The 21,705-nt window shown below is 46.9% G+C and overlaps 1 protein-coding gene across 7 annotated transcripts in view; it reads right to left on the bottom strand.

The window, feature by feature from the left end:
* The window catches only part of CUNH1orf159 (chromosome unknown C1orf159 homolog), a 32,100-nt gene that overhangs the window by 7,902 nt on the left and 2,493 nt on the right, over positions 1-21,705 (bottom strand). The window contains exons 2-6 of one of the 7 annotated variants that reach the window (XM_055305954.1): positions 18,998-19,125; positions 17,841-18,332; positions 2,982-3,082; positions 2,814-2,902; positions 537-612 (exon numbers count right to left, since the gene is read on the bottom strand). In XM_055305954.1, the coding sequence (XP_055161929.1) occupies positions 537-612; positions 2,814-2,897 (160 nt within the window). In that variant the 5' untranslated portion in view covers positions 2,898-2,902; positions 2,982-3,082; positions 17,841-18,332; positions 18,998-19,125. The other 6 variants (XM_055305955.1, XM_055305953.1, XM_055305956.1 and 3 more) reach the window with 6 other exon arrangements.

The following is a 21,705-nucleotide window of genomic DNA, read 5'->3' as shown; positions in this document are numbered from 1 at the left end:
CAGTGGGAGGAAAGATATACATACACTCACTGCCAGAGACGAGAGTCGGGCGTCCCCATCTGCCTGCAGCCAGCACGCCACCGCCCTCCTGCAGTCCCCTCTCCCTGCTCAGCCTGCAGGTGAGCACACAGGCTTGTTGTGCCCCTCCTCTGGATCTCAGATTCCTCGGGGGGGGGGGGGGGGGTGTGTCACGTGAAGCTTATGTTAAATCAGTCTGGGGGCTCGTCCCCCCTTAATGGCCCTGCCAGGGACCCTAAGAGGGACAAGCAGAGTCTCACCTCCCCCACATCTCCCACTGCCCAGAGCCAGGCCCCTCATGGGGTCCTGCCACCACCCGCCGGCCAGAAGGGGGGCTCCGATGGGATCCTGTCACCTTCCCGCTGCCTCTGACCAATCTTCTGCCCCTCACCCCAGCTCCCAGGTATGTCCAGTGTCCTTCCTGAGGGGCTTGGGTGCCCATTGGCTCATAGCAGGCATGGTGACCACTGCTCTCATCTCCAAGGCTCATCAAGGTCAGCTTGTGCCAAGCAGCTTACCTGGACCACACAGGCCTGTGCCCTGGCAGGTGGTGTTAGTGGCCAGCATGTCCACACAGCATTCAGGCTGCTGACCCTGCGGGGGAGATGGCTGTGAGTTTCTAGACCCCATAGCTCGGGGCTCGGCAGGAATAGCAGGCCAGGCTGAGAATGGCATCCTACTTCACAGGCTTGACCCAACACTCACGGCTCTGCCTCTTCTAACTTCAGAATCAGGTGGCCGCTTCCTGGCTTCCCAGAGTGAGGTGAGGACACAGCAACAGCACATGAACACCTCCTGGGACAGTTTGATGACTAAATACACATTGAAGCGTGTTTCTCAGCATTCAGATTCCCAAGAGTCAGATAGAGGGGACCCCTTGGGGATTCTGACCAGGGCCCTGGGTTGGGGCAGCCCTGGTAAGGCAGGGAGTGGTCCTGGGCTGTGAGTGGTCTCTCCACTGCCTGCCTGACCACGCAAAGCCTCACCTGGGAGGTAGTGGAGGTGGTGGCCCTTTCTGCAGGTGGGTCTCTCGGTCTGAGGGAGAGCTACAGCCACTCACCCCTGTGGACTACAAGAGGATATAGGGTAAGGCACTTCAATCCGAAAAATGTATAGGCATACTCGGTGACACTGTGGATTCGGTTCCAGAACACAATAAAGTGAATCAAGTGAATTTTCTGTCTTCCAGTATATGTAAAAGTTATATTTATACTGAACTATAGTCTCATAAGCATGCAATTGCATTGTTTCTAAACACAACCTACATGCCTTCATTAAATAATTCACCATAGGATGCCTGGGTGGCTCAGCAGTTGAGTGTCTGTCTTTGGCTCAGGGGGTATGATCCCAGAGTTCAGGGATCGAGTCCTACATCGGGCTGCCTGCATGAAGCCTGCTTCTCCCTCTGCCTGTGTCTCTGCCTCTCTCTGTGTGTCTCTCATGCATGAATAAAATCTTTAAAAAAATTTAAAAATAAACTTCACCACTAAAAATGCTGAACATCACCCAAGCTTTCAGCGGGTCACCATAACAAATACGATAGTCATGAAAAAGTCTGAAACGTTGCAAGAATTACCAAAATGTGGCACAGAGACATGATGTGAGTGCATGCTGATAGAAACATGGCACCAATAGGTGTGCTCAACATAGGGTAGCCCCAGACCTTTAATTTGTAAACAGCATATCTGTAAAGTGCAACAGAATAAGAGGGTGCCCAGAACAAGGTGTGCCTGTATGTTATTCACCACTTGCCAGATGGTGGCTTTGGAAATTAAACAATTAAAGGTGTTAAACCCTACTCCAGTGCCACATGTGGACTCCTTCACAGGAAAAAGCAGCACATGACTTTCTAGACTGTAATAAAATAGGACAATAAACCCAGGAACTCACGGCCTCCCTGGTGAGGCGTGTCTGCCCTTTGCTCCCCAAAAGATAGTCACCCCAGGGTCCTGGCTGCTCCACTGACATTCTCAGCAATTCCATGGATGCCCTCCACCAGGGATTTCCAGTGTGGCCCCTGCAGAGGAAGTGCCCAGACCAGGGCAGGTTGTAGGGTGTGAACTCACGCCTGCTGTATGCATGTGTGGGCATGTACTGAATGGGAAACAGATATGCCAGGTGCTGGCATTTACAGGACCAGACTTGAGGGGTTTCTAGTGGGAACTTGGCTCAGTGTGTGTGTGTCATAGCTGAGCTTGTTTTTAGCGACTAGAACACATTCAACAGTAAAGGGTGCCTAAGGAGTGGAGTATCCATGCCATCACAGGAGGTGTCCAAGGCCAGTTCATGGCTGAGGCCAAGCCCATGAGGGACACCCCAGCCATCCCATGTGGCTGGAAGGCCCCACCTGGCCTGGATGATGTGTGGCTGGGTGTATGTGGGCACTAGCCAGGGGTGCAGCGTACCCATAACACTGGCCTGGGACCCTGTCTAATGCTGCCGCTTGCCTGGAGTACACAGTCTCCATCCACCAAGTTGGGCAGGCAGCTCGCAGGCTCCATTCATGCCAGTAGGGGCAGCTCTATAGAGACCCATTTCCAGCCACCGCAACAGGTTCAGTTTGGCAAAGAGAAAAAGAAGGCTCTAGGATGCATAACAGAGCACATGCCAGCTCGGGGGCGTGTGTTTGTTGCCTTCCATGAGGCACAGGGGTCTCTGACCCCGACAGTGGGTAAATAAAGGTTGAAGGGTGAGGCCCCTTCTGGGCAAAGGGCCCACTGCCTCCATGAATGACTAGGAAAAGAAGGTTTCAACTTTACTTCCTGGCCCTAGCCACGGTGGGATGAGATACCTACCACACTTTCTGAGGATTTGCTGGCAACTTCCACCAGGAGGCCCGCCAGGAGGATGGCACGCTGGAGCGCCATATTCCAGAACATAGGGTCTGCAACAGATAGGGGAACTGTGCAGATGTGGGCACCTCCTCAGGGCACCAGGTGGGAGTTGAGGTGCAGGACCCTTACCTGGCCCTCTGGGATGGGAGCTGCAGACATCCAGAGTGGGTACCCAGTGCTTAGCCGGCAGGGCGGGGCTGCTATGAAACTGCAGATCCCTGGTCCCAAGCCTGCAAATCAAGGCAGACGGTGAGGCCTGTGTGGGTAGGCTCCACTGACTTACCATAAGAAGCCCCCAGAGCTGAGATCAACCCATCTGGTTGTGGATCTGGATTAACTCGCTCCTTCCTGCACAGCTTTCAGTCACTCCCTCCCTCCTGAGGAAACTAAACAATAGGAACTTCTGGATGCACCAGCCCTACTCATGAGTTTGGACAGGACTTGCCCATCTACCACCTTGTTCTGTCCTTGGAAAAACCCCAATTCAAGCATTTTTACCAAGAGGCAGTGAAACACCTCTGGGGCCAGTCAGGGACCCTCAGCCTTACAATTTTCTACTCCTCACCCTGCTCTTGTCATGGAAACTGCAGGAAAAATGTCACCTTGGGTGACAGAACTACCATCTAGAACCATGATTGAGGACAACTTCAGAGCAGAAGACCTCGATGGGGTAGCAGGCAGACAGGACAGTGCCACATGCTGCACATAAGTTTCCCAACACCAGCAAACTCAAAACTCAGCAGCCCACTTGACTTAGTACTGAAGCTGTCACATTTCCAATGACCAGAGGAGACTAACCTGCACAAATCCTGCTGTGCTGTTAAGGTTTTAAATAAATTTCTCTTGGGACGCCTGGGTGGCTCAGCGATTGAGCATCTGCCTTTGGCTCAGGGCGTGATTCCGGGGTCCTGAGATCGAGTCCTGCATTGGGCTCCCTGAAGGGAGCCTGCTTCTCCCTCTGTCTGTGTCTCTACATCTCTCTGTGTGTCTCTCATGAATGAATAAAAAAAATCTTTAAAAAAATAAGTTTCTGGGAAGCCTGGGTGGCTCAGTGGTTTAGTGCCTGCCTTCGGCCCAGTGCATGATCTTGGAGTCCCAGGATTGAGTCCCACATCGGGCTGCCTGCATGGAGCCTGCTTCTCCCTCTGCTTGTGTCTCTGCCTCTCTCTCTCTCTCTCTCTCTCTCTCTCTCTCTCTCTCTGTGTGTGTGTCTCTCATGAATAAATAAATAAAATCTTAAAAAAAAGTTTCTCTTAACTTGCAACATGGTAATCATAATTATAATATGTCCAGAACACAGCTGGCTAAATATTTTGAGTAAAAAAGTCACCTCTAAAAAGACTTCTTACTCAACAGAAAGAGCTGTTGTTACTCAGGGAACCTGTTCAGGTTTCTGGAGATGAAGCTTCCATGGTGACAACGTGGGTCAGCAAGGAATACATTTTGGGCCGGGGAATGAGAAACCCGTTCCTCATCCGGCCTCAAAACCAGCAGGACGCAAGTTCCAGCCTGGGGAAGAGCCCCACCATCGAGGATGCCGGGATGACATGCGCTTGACAGCGATATTGGGACACGGGCTGGGGCTCTGTCCTGCTCCTCACTTAGTGCTTAGGAGCCCTGCAGAAGCAGGAACAACCAGGCCTTGTTAAGAGCCCCCTCCCTGCCCCTTATTCATGCCATCCCATTTGAAATGCATGCATTATTCAAAATGTACCTTCTCCTTTCTAGGATAGGAACTCCTAATGTCACAGACACGCTGACAGGTGTGATCAAATCTCTTCCTCTTTGTCTATTCAACGTGTGCTCTCTCTGCCTTGTGGAAACCCTAAAAGTCATGGATCTTCTAGCTTACTCTGTGGTAAGAGGCATTCTCAGGGTCACAATAAGTCACAAAATACTTTCAATTCAGGAATCAGAAGTCCAAAAAAATTTTTTTTATGATTTTATTTATTTGAGACAGAGAGAGAGAAAGAGAGCACAAGTGGAGGGCAGGGGAGGGGAAGACTCCCCACTGAGCAAGGAGCCCAATGGGGACCTCCATCCCAGGACCCCAGGATCATGACTCGAGCCAAAGGCAGATGTTTAACCAACTGAGCCACTCAGGCGCCCCTCAGAAGTCTAAGATTTTAATCAACACTAGTTAGTTGATGTTATTGGAATATAATTTATTTATTTTAAGCTTTTATTTATTCATTCATGAGAGACACACAGAGAGAGAGAAGCAGAGACACACGCAGAGAGAGAAGCAGGCTCCATGCAGGGAGCCCGACGCAGGACTCTATCCCAGGTCTCCAGGATCACGCCCGGGGCTAAAGGCGGTGCTAAACCGCTGAGACCCCTTGGCTGCCCTGGAATATAATTTATACACGATAAATTGCATCCATGTAAAGCACACAGCTCAGTGAGTTCAGACACACCGTGGAGGATGTCTCTGCCACCCACAGATGACATCTGAGCCCCTCTGCTGTTTTTCCCTCAAGCCTGGCTTCATACATCCACGTCTGATCTTTGTCACTGCAGATCAGCTTGCATTTTCTAGAGTTTTATGTAAATGAACCATACAGTATGCACACTTCTGTTCCTGGCTCCTCCCACTTGAACTAATGATATTTAGATTCATCTGCACTTCCTTTTTTTTAATTTTTATTTATTTATGATAGTCACACACACAGAGAGAGAGAGAGAGAGAGAGAGAGACGGGCAGAGACACAGGCAGAGGGAGAAGCAGGCTCCATGCACCGGGAGCCCGACGTGGGATTCGATTCTGGGTCTTCAGGATCGTGCCCTGGGCCAAAGGCAGGCGCCAAACCGCTGCGCCACCCAGGGATCCCTGCACTTCATTCCTTTATGGCTGAATGATATTCTGTTGTGAGGATATACAACGTTGCCTTTACCCAACCACCTGCTGACTGGACTGTTTCTGGATTTTAGTGGCTATGAATAAAACTGCTGTGGACATTTTTGTGCATGTCTTTGTATGACATTTGTTTTAATTTCTCTTGGGTCAAGGTAAGTGTGTATTTACCTTTCTAACCTGCCGATCTGTCTCCCATGCTGGTGGTACCACCACATGCTCCCACCAGCACTTGGCTTTGTGTCAGTGGGTGTGTTGCTTTAATTTGCATTTCCCTGATGACTAATGATGGTTCTTAGCACTCAAGTGTTTGTTTTTTTCAATTATTTGCCCATTTTGTTTAACTGGCTTTCTATTATGAGTTGTAATAGTTCTTCACATGTTCTTTATCAGATATACGTATGTTCAGGGATGCCTGGGTGGCTCAGTGGTTAAAGCGTCTGTCTCCTGGAGACCTGGGATCGAGTCCCACATCAGGCTCCCTGCATGGAGCCTGCTTCTCCCTCTGCCTGTGTCTCTCATGAATAAATAAGTAAAATCTTAAGAAAATAATAAATAAAGAAGAAAATCAACTGAGTGTATATGTATGGGTCTATTTCTAGACTTTCTCTTCTGCTCCATTCATCTGTGTGTCCATCCTTCACCAACACCACAGTCTCAATAACTAAAGCTTTACTGAAATCTTGAAAAACAGGTCATATAAGCTTTGCTTTGTTCAATTGCTCTGTCAAGTCCAGGTTATGTGCATTTCCGTATTTTAGAATCACTTTGTCAGTTGCTACAAAAAAGCCTGCTGGAATTTTGGCTGGGATAATCAACATTTTAATAATACTGAGTCTTCCAATCTATGAATGTGCTCACTTCCCATTTCTTCAAGTTTTCTTTTCAGCTGTCTTCTAAAGTTTGTGGTGCAGAGGTGGTCCTAAGCAGAAGGTTCTGGACAAGCCAGTCCTCTACATGAGCTCAGACTACTTAACAAATACGTTTTTAAACTTATTACTATTTTATTTTTTGTATTATTGCAAATAGAACTGAATTTCTAATTTCATTTTTTAATAGTTTGCTGCCAATACATAAAAATACAGTTAAAATCTGTCCCTCAGCCTTGGTTTCTGAAATCTTACTAAATTCACTTGATAGTTCTAGCACTTTTTATAAATTTCTTAGGATATCCTACATAAATGATGTCCTCTGCAAATAAAAACAGCTTTACTTTTTTAGTTTTTTTGAAACATGTTTTAGGGTACGGCACTTGATCTATATTAAAGAATGTACAATACGCACGTAGTAGGAATTTGTATTCTGGTTTTGATGAGTGTAGCTTTCTATAAATAGCAATTAGGTCATGATGTCTGAGAGCAGTGTTCAGATCCTCTTTGTCTTTACTAATTTCTTTTGGGTTTTTGTTCCAATATTTGGTGAGAGCAAGAGATGTTAAAATCTTTTACTATGGGATGCTTGGGTGGCTCAGTGATTGAGCATCTGCCTTTGGCTCAGGTCGTGATCCAGGGGTCCTGGGATTGAGTCCTGCATCAGGATCCCCATGGGAAGCCTGCTTCTCCCTCTGACTATATCTCTGCCTCTCTCTGTGTCTCTTCATGAGTAAATAAATACAATCGTTATAAAAAAAAAAAGAGAGAGAGAGAGAGAACTAAAAAAATCAGTAAAGGAAATAAAATGAACTTTCAAAAACTGGATTCACCTGAAAGGAGGAAAGGAAGAACAAAGAACAGATGGGAAAAATAGAATTCAAACACCAAGATATTTCAATTTAATTTGAGTTTAGACTTAAACTCATATACTCTAATAACTGCATTAAGTATAAATGGACTAAATACTCAATTAAAAAGTAAAGATTAACATCTCTAATCATTAGGGATGTAGCAAATATACTACTTTGTGCCATGAGGATGGAAAAACAGAAATAACAAATGTTGACTAGGATGTGGAGAAACTGGAATCCTTGTCCATTGCTGGTGGGAATGTAAAATGGTGTAGCCACCCACTGTAGAAGGCCACTGTAGAAAACAGTATAGCAGTTTCTCAAAAAATTAAACACCAAATTACCATATGATCCAGGAATTTCACTTCTGATTATATACTCAAAAGAACTTAAAACAGGGTCTTAGAGAGATATTTGCACATGGATGTTCATAGCAACATTATTCACTGCAGCCAAAAAGACAGAAGCACCCCAGTTTCCATGAACAGATGAATGAAAACAAAATGTGGCATATACACACAACGGAATATTATTCAGACTTTGAAAAAAGGGAAGTCCTGACATACGCTACAATAGGGATGAACCTGGAGGACACTATGCTAAGTGAAGTAAGTCAGACACAAAAAGACAGGTACTGTATAATTCCACTTATATGAGGCACTTGGAACAGTCAAATTTAAGTGGCAGAAAGTAGGATGGTGAGTGCGAGGGGCTGGAGAGAAGTAAGAATGAGGAGTTAGTGTTTAATGTAGAGAGAGTTTCAGTTTGGGAAGATGAGAAAGTTCTGGAGATGGATGGTAGTGAGTGTTGTACAACAATATAAATATACTTAATGCCACAGACTATACACTTAAGAATGGTTAATATGGTAAATTTTATATTATGTATATTTTACCATGATAAAGAAATCTGGAAAAAATAAAATTACAAAATATATATAAGTACCTCAATAAATGGTAGTTATTATAGTTATCAAAAATGTAAAAATTGTCATATTGAATAAAAAGATGTTCTTAATAATATGTTCTTTGTAAGAAACAAGCTTTAAAGATAAAGACAGATTAAAAGCACATGATGGAAAGGCTAGTCTACTTAATACTGAATATAAGAACACTTGTGTAGATATAGTGGTATCAGACAAAGTAGACTTCAAGAACAGTACTGCCTTAAAAAAAAAAAAGAAGGATCTTTTACAATGATAACAGAGTAAGTTCATCAAGAAGATAAGACTATTTTAAATGTGTAGGCACTTAATAAAAGGCTTCCAAATACATAAAGAATATATTGACAGAACAAAAAGGAAAAAGACAATCCACAACCATGATTGAGACTTTAATATCCCTCTTTCAATAATTGATTGATCAAGGAGACAACGAAATTAGTAAGGATATAAAAGATTTGGGTAAAATTATCAATTAACTGACAATTGTAGAATATGACACTCAACAAATTCTTTTTTTTTTTTTTAAGATTTTATTTATTTATTCATGAGAGACACACACAGAGAGAGAGGCAGAGACACAGGCAGAGGGAGAAGCAGGCTGCATGCAGGGAGCCTGATGTGGGACTCGATTCTGGGTCTCCAGGATCACGCCCTGGGCCAAAGGCTAAACCACTGAGCCACCCACTCAACAAATTCTTAAGTGCAAACAGAGTATTTACTAAGAAAGATCATATGCTAAATGATAAACAAATACTAGTGAATTTCAAAGGATCAAAACATAAGAGCATATTCCCAGACTACAATGGAATTATATTAAAAATCAATAACAAAAGATATTTAAAGATCTCCAAATATTCGGAAATTAAATAGACTTCCAAGCAAGTCATAGATCAAACAAGGTAACTTAAAAACATGTTAACAGAAAGACAAAGTGCAACATATCAGATTTTGTGTAAGACGCGAAGGCTATGCTTAGAAGGAAATTTTTTTAAGACTTTAAGATTTATTTATTTGAGAGAGAGAACATGAGCAAGGAGGGGGAGGGACAGTCAGAGAGGGAGAAATGGCTCTCCACTGGGTAGGTAGCCTGACACGGGGCCTGATCCCAAGATCCAGAGATCATGAACAGAGCCGAAAGCAGACACTTAACCAACTGAGCCACCCAGGCATCCCAGGAAATTTAGTTTTAAATGTTTATATAAGAAAAGACAGACATAAAATAATTGACCTATGTTTCCATCTTAAGAAGTTAAAAAAAAGAGCAAATTAAACCCATGTTAGGTAAAAGAAAGGAAATAATAAAAGTAGAAATAAATGAAATAGAAAATGGGCAAAACTTTTAAAAAATAAGCAAAATCAGGGCGCCTGGGTGGCTCAGTGGTTGAGCGTCTGCCTTTGGCTCAGGGCGTGATCCCAGGATCCCGGGATCGAGTCCCGCGTCGGGCTCCCTGTGTGGAGCCTGCTTCTCCCTTTGCCTGTGTCTCTGCCTCTCTCTCTCTCTCTCTGTCTCATGAATAAATAAATAAAATCTTAAAAAAAAATAAGCAAAATCAAAAGTTGGATCTTTGAAAAGATCAACATCACTGATCATCAGGGAAATGCAAATCAAAACCACAATGATACATCACCTTATACCTGTCAGGATGGCTAGAATCAAAGACAAGAAATAACAGGTGTTGAGAAAGGGGATGTAGAGAAAGGGGAACCTTCATGCACTGTTTGTGGGAATGCAAACCGGTACAGCCACTCTGGAAAACAGTATGGAGCTTCACCAAAAAATTAAAAATAGAAATACCATATGATCCAGTAATTCCACTACTGGGTACTTACCCAAAGAAAACAAGAACACTAATTCAAAAAGGTGTATGCACCCCCATGTTTATTGCAGCACTATTTACAATAGCCAAGATATGGAAGCACCCAAGTCCATCCATAGATGAGAGGATAAGGAAGATGTGATATATCTGTACAATGATCTATTACTCAGCCATAAAAAAGAACAAGATCTTGACATTTTCAACAACATGGATGGACCAAGATGGTACAAAGCTAAGTGAAATAAGTTGGACAGAAAAAGACAAATACCATATAATTTTACTCATGATGTGGAATTTAAAAAACAAAACAAATGAAGAAACAAAGAAAAAAGGGACAAATTTAGACTTTTAAATACAGAGAACACATTGGTGGTAGTCAGAGAGGAAGTGGTAGGGGACTAGGTAAAATAGATTAAGGGGATTAAGAGGTACAAACTTCCGGTTACAAAATAAATAAATCCCAGGGATGGGAAGTACAGCATGGAGATATAGTCAGTATCTGTGGAATGTTGTATGGTGACAGATAAGGACTACACTGATTGTGGTGAGCACTGAGTAATGTAAGGGATTGTTGAGCCACTATGTTTCACCCCTGAAACTAATATAACACTGCATGTTAATTATACTTCAATAAACATAAGTAAATGAGGGGCACCTGGGTGGCTCAGTGGTTGAGAGGCTGCCTTTGGCTCAGGTCATGATCCTGGGGTCCTGGGATTCCCGTCCCCCGCCCCCATTGGGCTCTCTGCAGGGAGCCTGCTTCTCCCTCTGCCTGTGTCTCTGCCTTTCTCTGCGTCTCTCATGAATAAATAAATAAAATGTTTAAAAAAATAAGTAAATAAAATTGATAAATCTCAAGCAAGAATAATCAAGAAGAAAATATCAACACAAATTATATCAGAAATGAAAAAGGAGACACCACTATAAATTCTACAAACATGGCAGGATAATCAGTCAATATTATAAACAACTTTAAGCCAATAAATTCAACAATTTAGATGAAATGGTCTAGTTTAAGACACAAATTACCAAAAATGATACAAAATGAAGCAGAAAATCTGAATAGCCTTATAGCCATTAAAGAAATTGAATTCACAATTTAAAAACTCTCCATAAAGAAAACAACAAACTCAGTGTCACTGGTGAAGTCTATCAACATTTAAGGAAGAAATACCAGTATTATACACAGTCCTTCAGAAAACAGACTAGGAGGGAACATGTCCCAACTCACTTACAAGGACGGCAAGCAAGACTCAAAGACAGACAAGTATAATCCTCTAACAGAATACAGATAAGGACATTACAAGGAACAAAATACAGACTCATATCCTTCATGAACATCAATCCAAAAACTCAAACAAAATATTAGCAAATTGTATACAGTAACAAATGAAAAAGATGATAGAACATGACCAAAGGAGCTTCTTTCAGGAACACAACTTTGGCTTACCATACAAAAACCAGTTACTGTACTCTACCACCTTAACAGATTAAAGGAGAAAAACAATCACATGTATGAGCTTTTCAGTAGAACGCAAAACAAGCATTTGACACAATTTCAGGCTTATTTATAATAAAAACTCTCAGCAAATTTAAAATAGAAGGAAATAACACCCAAACCTGATAAAAGACACCTATAAAAAAAAAACTATAACTAACATCACATTAACAGTGAAATATTGGACATTTCCCCCTAAAGACTGAAGAAATCAAGGATGTCCAATCTTAGCACTTCTATTTGGTGTTGTCTTGTAGGTGCCAATGCAATAAGGAGAGAAAATCAAGAAACTGTCTCTGTGCAGGTGGCATGACTATTTACATGGAAAGTCCTAAGAAATCTACAGATAAAAGCTAGTATAATTTATAAGTGGATTTAGCAATGTTCCAAGAATATAAGGTCAATACACAAATGAATTGTTATTTCTATATACCAGCAACAACTAATTGGAAAATGAAACTTAAATAAATAAATATCATTTACAGGCATTCAAAATCATAATTTGCTGGGGCACCTCCATGGCTCAGTAGGTTAATGATCTGCTTTCAGCTCAGGTCATGACCCCACATTGGGCTTCCTGCTCAGCAGGGAGTCTGCTTCTCTCTCTTCCTCTCCCTCTGCGATCTCTCTTGCTCTCTCTCTAATAAATAAATAAAATCTTTTTTTTTATTTATTTATGATAGTCACACACAGAGAGAGAGAGAGAGGCAGAGACATAGGCAGAGGGAGAAGCAGGCTCCATGCACCGGGAGCCCGGCATGGGATTCGATCCCGGGTCTCCAGGATCGCGCCCTGAGCCAAAGGCAGGCGCTAAACCGCTGTGCCACCCAGGGATCCCTAAATAAATAAAATCTTAAAAAAAAAAAAAAAACATAATTTGCTAGTTCCTGGGGATAAATTTATTTTAAAATATGTAAGACCTCTATCTTGAAAACTGTAAAACACTGCTGAAATTCAAGATCTAAATAAGGAAAAGATATACCATAATGGCATATATTATATACGCCATTTTATAGTAATGGAAATACCCATTAATCCATGTCAGTGTTTTAGAGAATTCAATATTATTAAGATGTAAATTGTCTCCGCATGTTCTTATACTTCACACAATACTAATCAAAATTACAAAAGCCTTTTGTTTTGAGGAATTCACACGCTGATTCTTTTTTTTCACAAGCTTATTCTAATATTTATAAGACAATGCTTAGAACCTAGATGAACCAAAGCAGTTTTTAAAAAGAAGATGGAGGATTTACATGATCTTACTTGAACACTTACAACCACAGGACAGTTGGATTGGTGAGAATATAAACAGACCCATGTAACAAAACAGAGAATCCAGAAATAACACAGCCAGGTGATTTTTGACAGATGCCAAAGCAATTCAATGGAGGAAAATAGAGTAGGATCCATTTTCAACAAATGGTTCCAGACAAGTGGCTATTCACATGGAATAAAAACTGGACCTACATTCAAATCATATGAAAAGATTAGAGAGGGATCATGAAGCTAAATGTGAAAACAGAGTCTATAAAGCTTCTAGAAGAAAATACAGGAGGATATCTTGGTGACTTGGTTAGGCGAAGACTTTTAGAAATGACACAGAAAGCACGAATTTAAAAAGAAAACCAATTCATAAATTAAACTTTATCAATACTAAAAACTTCTCATCAAAATATACTATTATGGTGGATATGAGACTATGCATTTGTCAAAATCCATAGAAGCATGTATCACAGAAAATAAAGTTTAACGTATGCAAAAAAAAATTAAACAGAATGTCAAGGATCGCAAGACGGAACAGATTGTGACCATCGACTGACTGTGTTACAAATGTAGGACAATCCCACACTGAAGGGGATGGGAACCAGGAACTGATCTCAGTGTCTCTGGAAAATGGTACTTGCCTGAGAGGTAAGATAAGAAGAACCACACATGAGCACTGTACTTGAGTTGGTAAATTTGTCTCTTGTGGGGGCAGAATGTGGGTGAACAATTCTGAAAGAGCTTTAATGTGCACACTGGGGCTGGGCTGGACACCTCATCTAAGGTGGATGGCAGGGGGCACCTGGGTGGTGCTCTCGGTTAAGCGACCAACTCCTGACTTTGGCTCAGGTCATGATCTCAGGGTCCCGGAATTCAGGCCTGTGCGTGGAGCCTGCTTGGGATTCTCTCTCTCCCTCCGCCCCCTCCCCCACTCTCTCAGGAAGGAAGAAAAGAAAAGGAAAAAAAAAGGGGGGGATGGTAGAGGGTGGGAGCCAGGTTCTCACAGGAAGGTTACAAATAAGCTGGGTACAGATACACACAGATAACTGACCCCAGATCATCTAGCCCTGCCCACCAGGAGGGCCCCAGGCAGTGACCCCAGCAGTAATGCACAGAACCAGTGCCCAGATCTGGGCTTCTACACACCGTCCTGCAATATAAGAAGCCAGGGTTCCCTGGAGAGTTGCCCCTGGAGCACCTGGTAGTGCCAGCAAGTAAGGAAGTGCCCCCAAAACAAACAAATGGAAGGGCTCCCCACCGCCAGTGGGAAATGATGCGGCAGACCAGCACAGTGCTGGATCCTACCCAAAGTGTACAACAAATGTCCCGGAGTCCCGGCTGACAGAAGGAAACAAGTGATAAGTCAACGAACGGGGAGACATAAATGCTCCCCACAGAAATCCAAATCATACGGTGGCTCCCCACCCCAACCTCCCTGGAGGGCAACTGTCTCACTGAGTGGCTCCCAAAGAAGACAAAAGGGACAGGGAGACACTTGGCAGACACCACCTGGACCAGGTGACCAGGTTAACGTGTCCTGAGCTGTCCTACAGATGCCAACTACCCACTAACAGGATACGACAAGAGGGCCACCTCACCTCTGGGGTGTTCTTTCCCAAACCCCAACCCCACTCTCAGCACCAGAAAGCACAGCAAACCCCAAATGAGGGACCCCACACCTGTGCAGTCCTCCCCAAAACTGTCGAGGTCATGAAAGAGTAAGAGAGACACCAGCACATCCCAGAGGGGACAGAGGGGCCGTGACACTCAGCATAGTGTGGGACCTAGAGAGGAACATTGGGGAACGGAGGGGAATCCGAAGGCTGGAGTGTGAGCAACAGGAACAGCCCCACTGATTCTTAGTTTTGACAAATGCACTGTGGTTACCTAAAGGTCGGTATAAGGGAGAACTGGCTGTCTTTGCCACTTTTCCGTAAATCTAGTATTATTCCAAAAATTTTTAAGTGAATTTTTAAAATATACCATTAGTAAAATGAATAGGCAAGTCAAAGAATGGGAGATAATATTTGCAATATGTATCTGACAAGCTGTGTACCCAGAAGATAAAAATGGCTTTTACAACTTGATCATTGTAAAAAAGGCCAAAGACTTGATCAGACATTTCAGAAAAGAGGTATGAATCATAATAAGCAGGTGGAAAAGTGCTCAGCATCACTAAGCTCAAGGAAATGCAAATTAAAGCCACCATGAAACATTGCTCTGTTTATGAGACCCATAGGGAGTGTCACTCCCAGGGATTTTCTTAAGAAAAAGGAAAGCAAACCCACAAAATGTGTACAAGAATGTCCATAACCTCCTCAGTCATACTAACCAAACCCCAAAAAACCACACCAAGTGCCATCACAGGGCAGATAAGCGCACTGTGGTGCAACCTAGGAGTGCCGACACTGCAACACCCAGGGTCTGGAGGAAAGACACCAAGGTGCTGGGAGATTCAAGGGATTCAGGAGTGGGCAGCCCTGGTGGCGCAGCGGTTTAGCGCCGCCTGCAGCCCAGGGCGTGATCCCTGGAGACCCTGGATCGAGTCCCATGTCAGGCTTTCTGTATGAAGCCTGCTTATGTCTCTGCCTCTCTCTGTCTCTATAAATAAATAAAGTCTTTAAAAAAAAAGAGAGATTCAGGAGTGCCTGGCACAGGCCCCTTTGAGCCTTGCAGGTGGTGCTCTCGCACTGTGCCACGGCCCTTCCCTAAGCCTGTGAGCAGATTTCTCTCTCTTCTCATTAAGGCACTAATCCCACCACACGGCTCACCCCCGACGAACCCATCGAACCCTAACCACTGCCCAAAGGCCCCACCTTCAAACACCAAAACACTGGGAGTTAGGGCCCCAGCATATGGATTTGGGGACACAACCATACAGCCCACAACACAGGGGACCCTTTCAGGGATGACAGAAATGTTTTCTATCACAATCAGTGTGCAGGTCACCCAGCTTTGTCAAAACTGGTCAAAGTGGACCTGTGCATTTCACTGCATGTGAATTACACCTCGATAACTAACTGAATAGATGTGATTCATTTTGAAAAATCGTAGTGGAGCCAAAAAGTTAAATGATTGGGTAAAAATATTTCTATGTGGTAATGAAAAATTTGGTGAAATTTTAAAGTGTACTATATGTTCTCTCACAACTCATTTGTCCTTAGGAGACTTGGTTTCAACGAAGAAATAAAGCCTCCAGGTTGCTGTGATTCCAAACTAGCAATGCATCAGGGTAAACTGGGTGGAATTATTTGTGGTCAGTCAGTAAGGGGTTAGTGCTGACAGGACAACTTTGTAAACAGGCACTGCAGCCAGAAGCCTGGCCTGGGTGACCACACAAATATCTGCTGCAGCTGTCCCCCAGCCTCCAAGGGCTGTGGCCAGACAGGAGGGGGGCGGATGGGTGGTCACCAGCTCCGGGGTCTGATGCACTGACAGCAGCCGACACAGGCCCACTGGACCTCCTCCCATCAGAGTAGGTACTGCTGGTTGTCTTCTCAGCAAGCAAAGGAAGCCAACATGGAATATGACTCTGAGGGAAAAATAAGAACTCACTTCTCCATCTGAAAATCCTATCTCATGCTGTAATGGAAAATACAGGCTGTGGTTGATCTGAATGGACATAAAGGAAACATTCCCATCTGCTGACACTATGGCAGATGCTAAGGGCAGCACGCAGGCGCCCACTGACCACCATTCTGTGAGGGGTGTGGACCCTCCCCCCGCCAAGGTTCCCCAGGGCTCTGCCTGCTGGAAAAGCACTCAAAGGCATTCTCAGCCTTGGGATGTGGAATTCTCAGAGCTATGGGGACTAGAGTCATTCTTCAAATGAGTCAGATGATAAATCACAGCATACTTTGGAGTACAAGAGTAAGGGAGGGGTTGGGAGGTGCCTCTGGGGTCCTGCCTGTGGACTAGCCCACTCAGGTGATCCCCAGCAGGACATCGGTTTGCTCTCCTTTGGGGAGAGCTTACTAGCGCAGGGGTGGGGTGTGCACATGCTAGGAAAACAAACTTCCTGATAATTCAGATTTTATTTCCTTCTAGGAACTTCTGCAAACAATGTAGCCATCATGATTCTGGCTGAACACAGTCCAGCGGCTCTTAGCTGGGAGTGGGAACCGGATGATCCAGGTGGGCTATTAAAGCTCCCCACCACCACCACCCCGCGCCTGGACCACCTGCACCGGCCCTTCCGGGGCTGCCCCGGGTTCAAAACCACGGGAAGACGAAGACCCAGCTCAGCCCTCTCCGTGTAGTGTAGTAATACTAAGAAAAACACAGAACAAAAAACTGGGCCAAGTTTGACACCTTCGAATTTAATAGGATGAAGCGGGTTAAGAATTGTCACAATAACAGTTTTTTGGGGGAGAAACTGCATTTACCAAAATGCTACTCCTTGAAATCCTTGAAAAGCCGTATCCAAGTGTATCCAAACGACCTAGTCTTAAATTATCCTTGAATTAACATATCAAATTGTTGTGGTGACTACACGCTCCCGGAAAACCGACGTTGCGGCTCAGCCTTGATTATTTCGCGGCCACAAACGGACGAAGAACCCAGCAGCCTCAAGGGACAGTGCCAGCCGAGAAAGGGCTCCACGGCGGCCTCCCACCCCGCCCCGGCTCCACGACTCCGGGGGCGGCGACCCTAAGTCCAGCTACCCACCGGCTCTCTTGGCGGACGGCACCTGCAGGAGGCTCGGAGCCCGAGGGGAGCCGGATCCCCGCGGACCTTTGTCCGGGTTCCTCGCCCCGCGCCGCGCCCAGACAGCGCGATCCCAGGGTCCGCACCCCAAGGCCACCCCCCGCCCCCGTCCCCGGTCCGCCCCGGGTCCGCCCCCGGCCCCTGCAGCCCGCGCGCCCCCACTCCCAGCCCCTCACTCACCCCGGCGCCCTTCGCGTTCCTCTTTCGTACCCCCCGCCCTCCAGGCGGCCGCGCCGCGCCCCCTGGGATTTGTAGTCTCTCTGCCGTCTCAACTCCGGTACCAGGCAGCGCGACTCCCCACCTCAAACTACAACTCCCGGCGATCACCTCGAGAGCTCCCTCTCTCCAGATGGGTTCCGGCACTGGGTTCTCGCGAGGTCGTGGGAGGCGCGCGCGGAGCAACCTAGGAAGTGTAGTCTAGGGCGCCTAGGTCCTCATAGTTGGGCCCCGGACCGAGCTGAGAAAGAGGGGAAGAACTACACTCCCCAAGAGTCCTCGCGCGCCGGCCATCTTTGGCGTTGCTAGGAGACCGGGAAGCCCGGGGAGGCTGGCCCGCAGGTGGCTGCGCGTCGTCCGCCGGAGTCTGTGCGGGGAATCAGCGGCGGCGCGGGGCCGGAGAGGACGTGCGGGGTCGCTGGGGCTTCGGCCAAAGTCTGCCTTAGCGGAGGCTACCTGGAGGAGAAGACCGCCAGTCTGCCCCCGAGGCGACGACGCTGAACAAACACTATTGGTTTTAGAGGATAGAAAGCTCCGGTCTGGTCTGAGGCTGGACGCGAGAACGGAGGACAGGAGTGACGTCACACAACCTAGGTCACGTGCCGGGTCCAGGCCAGGTGACGTCACCTCAGCCGCGGCCCAGCAGAGGCTCCTTCGGGGGAGTGAAGACGTTGTCCCCTGGGAGGCCTTCTGTAGCGGGCGCTCCGGGCGTCCCCGCGCCCTTGCAGACGCCCAAGTCCTGACCAGAAGCCAGCGCCGGGCCCAGGAAGGAATCTTTGTTCGGGCTGACAGGACCGGTTCTGCCGCTCGGAAGACCTCAGGCAGCCTCTCAAGGGGCGGGGGCGGGACCTATCCTACCTGCCGGCACCCGCCCCTCCCCCCGGGCTGACCACGCCCCCTAGCGTGTCCGGCTCGTTCAGACCCTCCTGATGCTGGGGTTGGTCCCCCGGGCGGCAACACACCGTCCAGGGCACGGGGGCGCCTCCAGGGGGTGTCGTGGCCAAGAAACAGGGCTGCAGGTGAGCAGAGACCTGGGGTCCCCATAGCCCGGCCCGCAAGACCCGGGTGTGACCTGGGGTTTCTCTGAGCCGGCGCGCTACCCCACAGCCCTGAGGACTCACGGATGGCGAGGGGGCTGTCCATGGGGTCTGTGTGGGTGATTGACCGGTACAGCATCCCAGAAGGATGACACCGAGGCCGCGAGGCTGGGGGCGTTTCCCCAAGTGTGTTCTCAGGCTCTGCTGCGGAGCTGCCCCAGGAAAAAAAGAACAGTTGTGAGCATCCTGCAGCACTCACAGGTTTTCCATTACTTAATGACTCTCATGTGTGCTAATAAAAGGGTTTGGAGCTTGTCAGCCTACCCCTCGGGGGCTTCTGTGGGTCACAGGCCTTGGCAGTCAGGTGGGCAGGCCAGTGTTCCAGGAAGACTGGGGAACAGGGCCGATGGAGCTGGCCGGGGAAGCTGCCGTAGGACGGTGGCCACAGGCTGTTCCCACTAGGCCCAGCGATGGGCTTCCACCTTTCTGTCCATTCTGGGCCTGATTGATTCCAAGCTGGGGGGCAAGATGAGGCCTAGAGAAGGCCTGAACCCTTCTAGCAGGAGCCCCCATCATTGCCAGTCCCCACAGGTGCTCCCAGGAGTGACAGGATAGAGCTCAGGGCTGACCATTTCTATCTGGCCCCGCCCCCTCAGCTCATCTCCTAAATTCAGCCCCTGCCACATCCACCTCCCAGCTTGAGCCTCCTCCCCAGCCTTCCTGGGCATCCCTTGGCGGCGGTCATGTCCTCCACGTGTCCTGTCATGGCCTAGACTTTGCTGTTCGAGTATCTCCTGTCCTCTCCCTCATTCAGGCATTCAGGGAGTTTTTCTCCCAATGTAGGGGCTGGGCTGCCCTAGACTGGTTTCCTCGTTGCCAAGCAACTGCCTGATGGTGCACACCTGCCCCCCCTCCAGTGCCACTCCTCTTGTGTAAGCAGGCAGAGAAAGCCCAGCAAGGCCTGTGAAGCTGTTGTCAGAGTGACGGCACCCAGGTAAATGTTCTGAAGGTCAGTGGCACCCTGTGGCCCAGAAAAGGCCAAGAGAGATGTTCTTGGGACATTCTAAGTAACCCCATGAGCTAGAATGGTGCCAAGAAGATGAAAGAATGCAAGATTTTATTAGGTTAAGTGCATAATATAAGGACATCTCTTAAGCCCATTAAGTTACAATTCCCTAGACTAAAACAAAAAATATATCTAGTTAACTATCTTAAGAGCCACAGAAACGCAAAATCTCATTCAGCAATTGTGTGTGGTATACTCCTGTAGGCCACAGGGAACAACACAACATAGGACATGGGCTGGTCCCCATAGAAACCCACAGTGGTCAGGGAGTGGATCCCACAGAAATCTCGAGGTCAGGGGCACCACCTTGGCCTGCTGGGCTGGCTGTGTCCCTGCATGGACACTTCTCTACCCTGCGGAGATTTCAAATTCAGTATGGGGAAGGTTGGGAGAGTCAAAAAGCCATACCCGAACATTTGTGGCATTCAAGTGGAATCAGGACACATTCTGTGTTTGTAAAGCAGAAGAGAACTCTTCCTATGAGAGGGTTAGTGTTGCCATTGAATCATTGTTCATAAGAGGAAACTTCTTAGACTTGGTATTGTAAAATGAAACCCAACTAACGTACAGTGTTGGAAAAGTTAAGAGACACTTTGGAATAATTTAAGACAACTTGGATGAATCTCATTGGCATTTGCTCGGTGAAAAAAATCCAGTCCAGTATGCTGTATGGTTCTGCTTACCTAATATTCCTGAAATGACCGAGTTATAGAGGTGGAGAGCTGACAGGGGTTAGGGGTGGCGGGGTTGACCAGAAGGGGAGCAGGATGGGCCTCTGGGAGTGGAGCAGGCTGCATCTTGATTGCAGGGTGCTCACAAGCGTCATACGTGACATAAAATAATAGAATAAACATACTGTGTGCCAGTGGCCCTCCCCAGTAGAGACTATTGCTGTGCCAGCTCCTCAGGAGCCTCCCTAGTGAAATCTGAAACTGGCCCCCATGTGGAGGGCAAGAGAGCCTGAAGAAAGGAGCAGGATGCTCCAGGCTGGGAGGTGGAGGGTCTGATAAACAGAGGAACTTATAGCTGAGGCTGATCTTGGGCAGCAGCAAGACGAGCAGATCCCCCCCACACCAGGTACCAGATTGCCAAAGTTTGTGCAGAGGCCTTACCTGGGCCCAGTCAAGCCCAGCCTACTAGCACTAGCATCTGAAATCCATGTTCCGGAGCCGCCTCTGGGAGCAGGGAGGCAAGTGGAAACTACATCTGGAATGGGGGTGAAGGAGGAGCCTCAAGGATATGGATTCTCTACAGTGACAGGCACCTCGTCTTTAGGAAGATCTTACTGGCTGGGAACCTGAGTAGCGGACACGTGGGACTCTGGAAGCTCTGCTCCTCCACCTTCCCTGCAGCTTGTCTCCCACCTCTGGGCTTTGGTTTCTGTCCTGTGTCCTGTCTTCACCCTCCTCATGCCCAGCTTTTTCCTATAACGTGGCTGTTTAGACAAAGGGGACCTGCAGCTCCTGAGAGAGGAAACCCTCTTTGAACTGCCAACGGAGCCCTTGACGAGCCACACTCTCTTGAGCCAGGATTGCCCCAGAGAAGCGTGAGCAAAACAGCCAGCTTCCCATCTGAGGCCTTCCTGAGGTTGCTTCAGGAAGGCAGGTTCCTGGGCCAGTCTAAGCTCCCTGCTCCTGCTCCTGGTGGATGGCATAAGGCCTGCTCCTCCCAGCGTCCCAGCTCCCTCGAGAGAGTGTTCTCTGCAGTGACCAGGAAGGTGGGAAGG

This window comes from Nyctereutes procyonoides, unplaced genomic scaffold, assembly GCF_905146905.1.
Source record: "Nyctereutes procyonoides isolate TBG_1078 unplaced genomic scaffold, NYPRO_anot_genome, whole genome shotgun sequence".
In the NCBI taxonomy this organism is placed as follows: Eukaryota; Metazoa; Chordata; class Mammalia; order Carnivora; family Canidae; genus Nyctereutes; species Nyctereutes procyonoides.
Note: the sequence above shows the minus strand (reverse complement) of the source record. Positions and strands in the feature narration are given on the sequence as shown.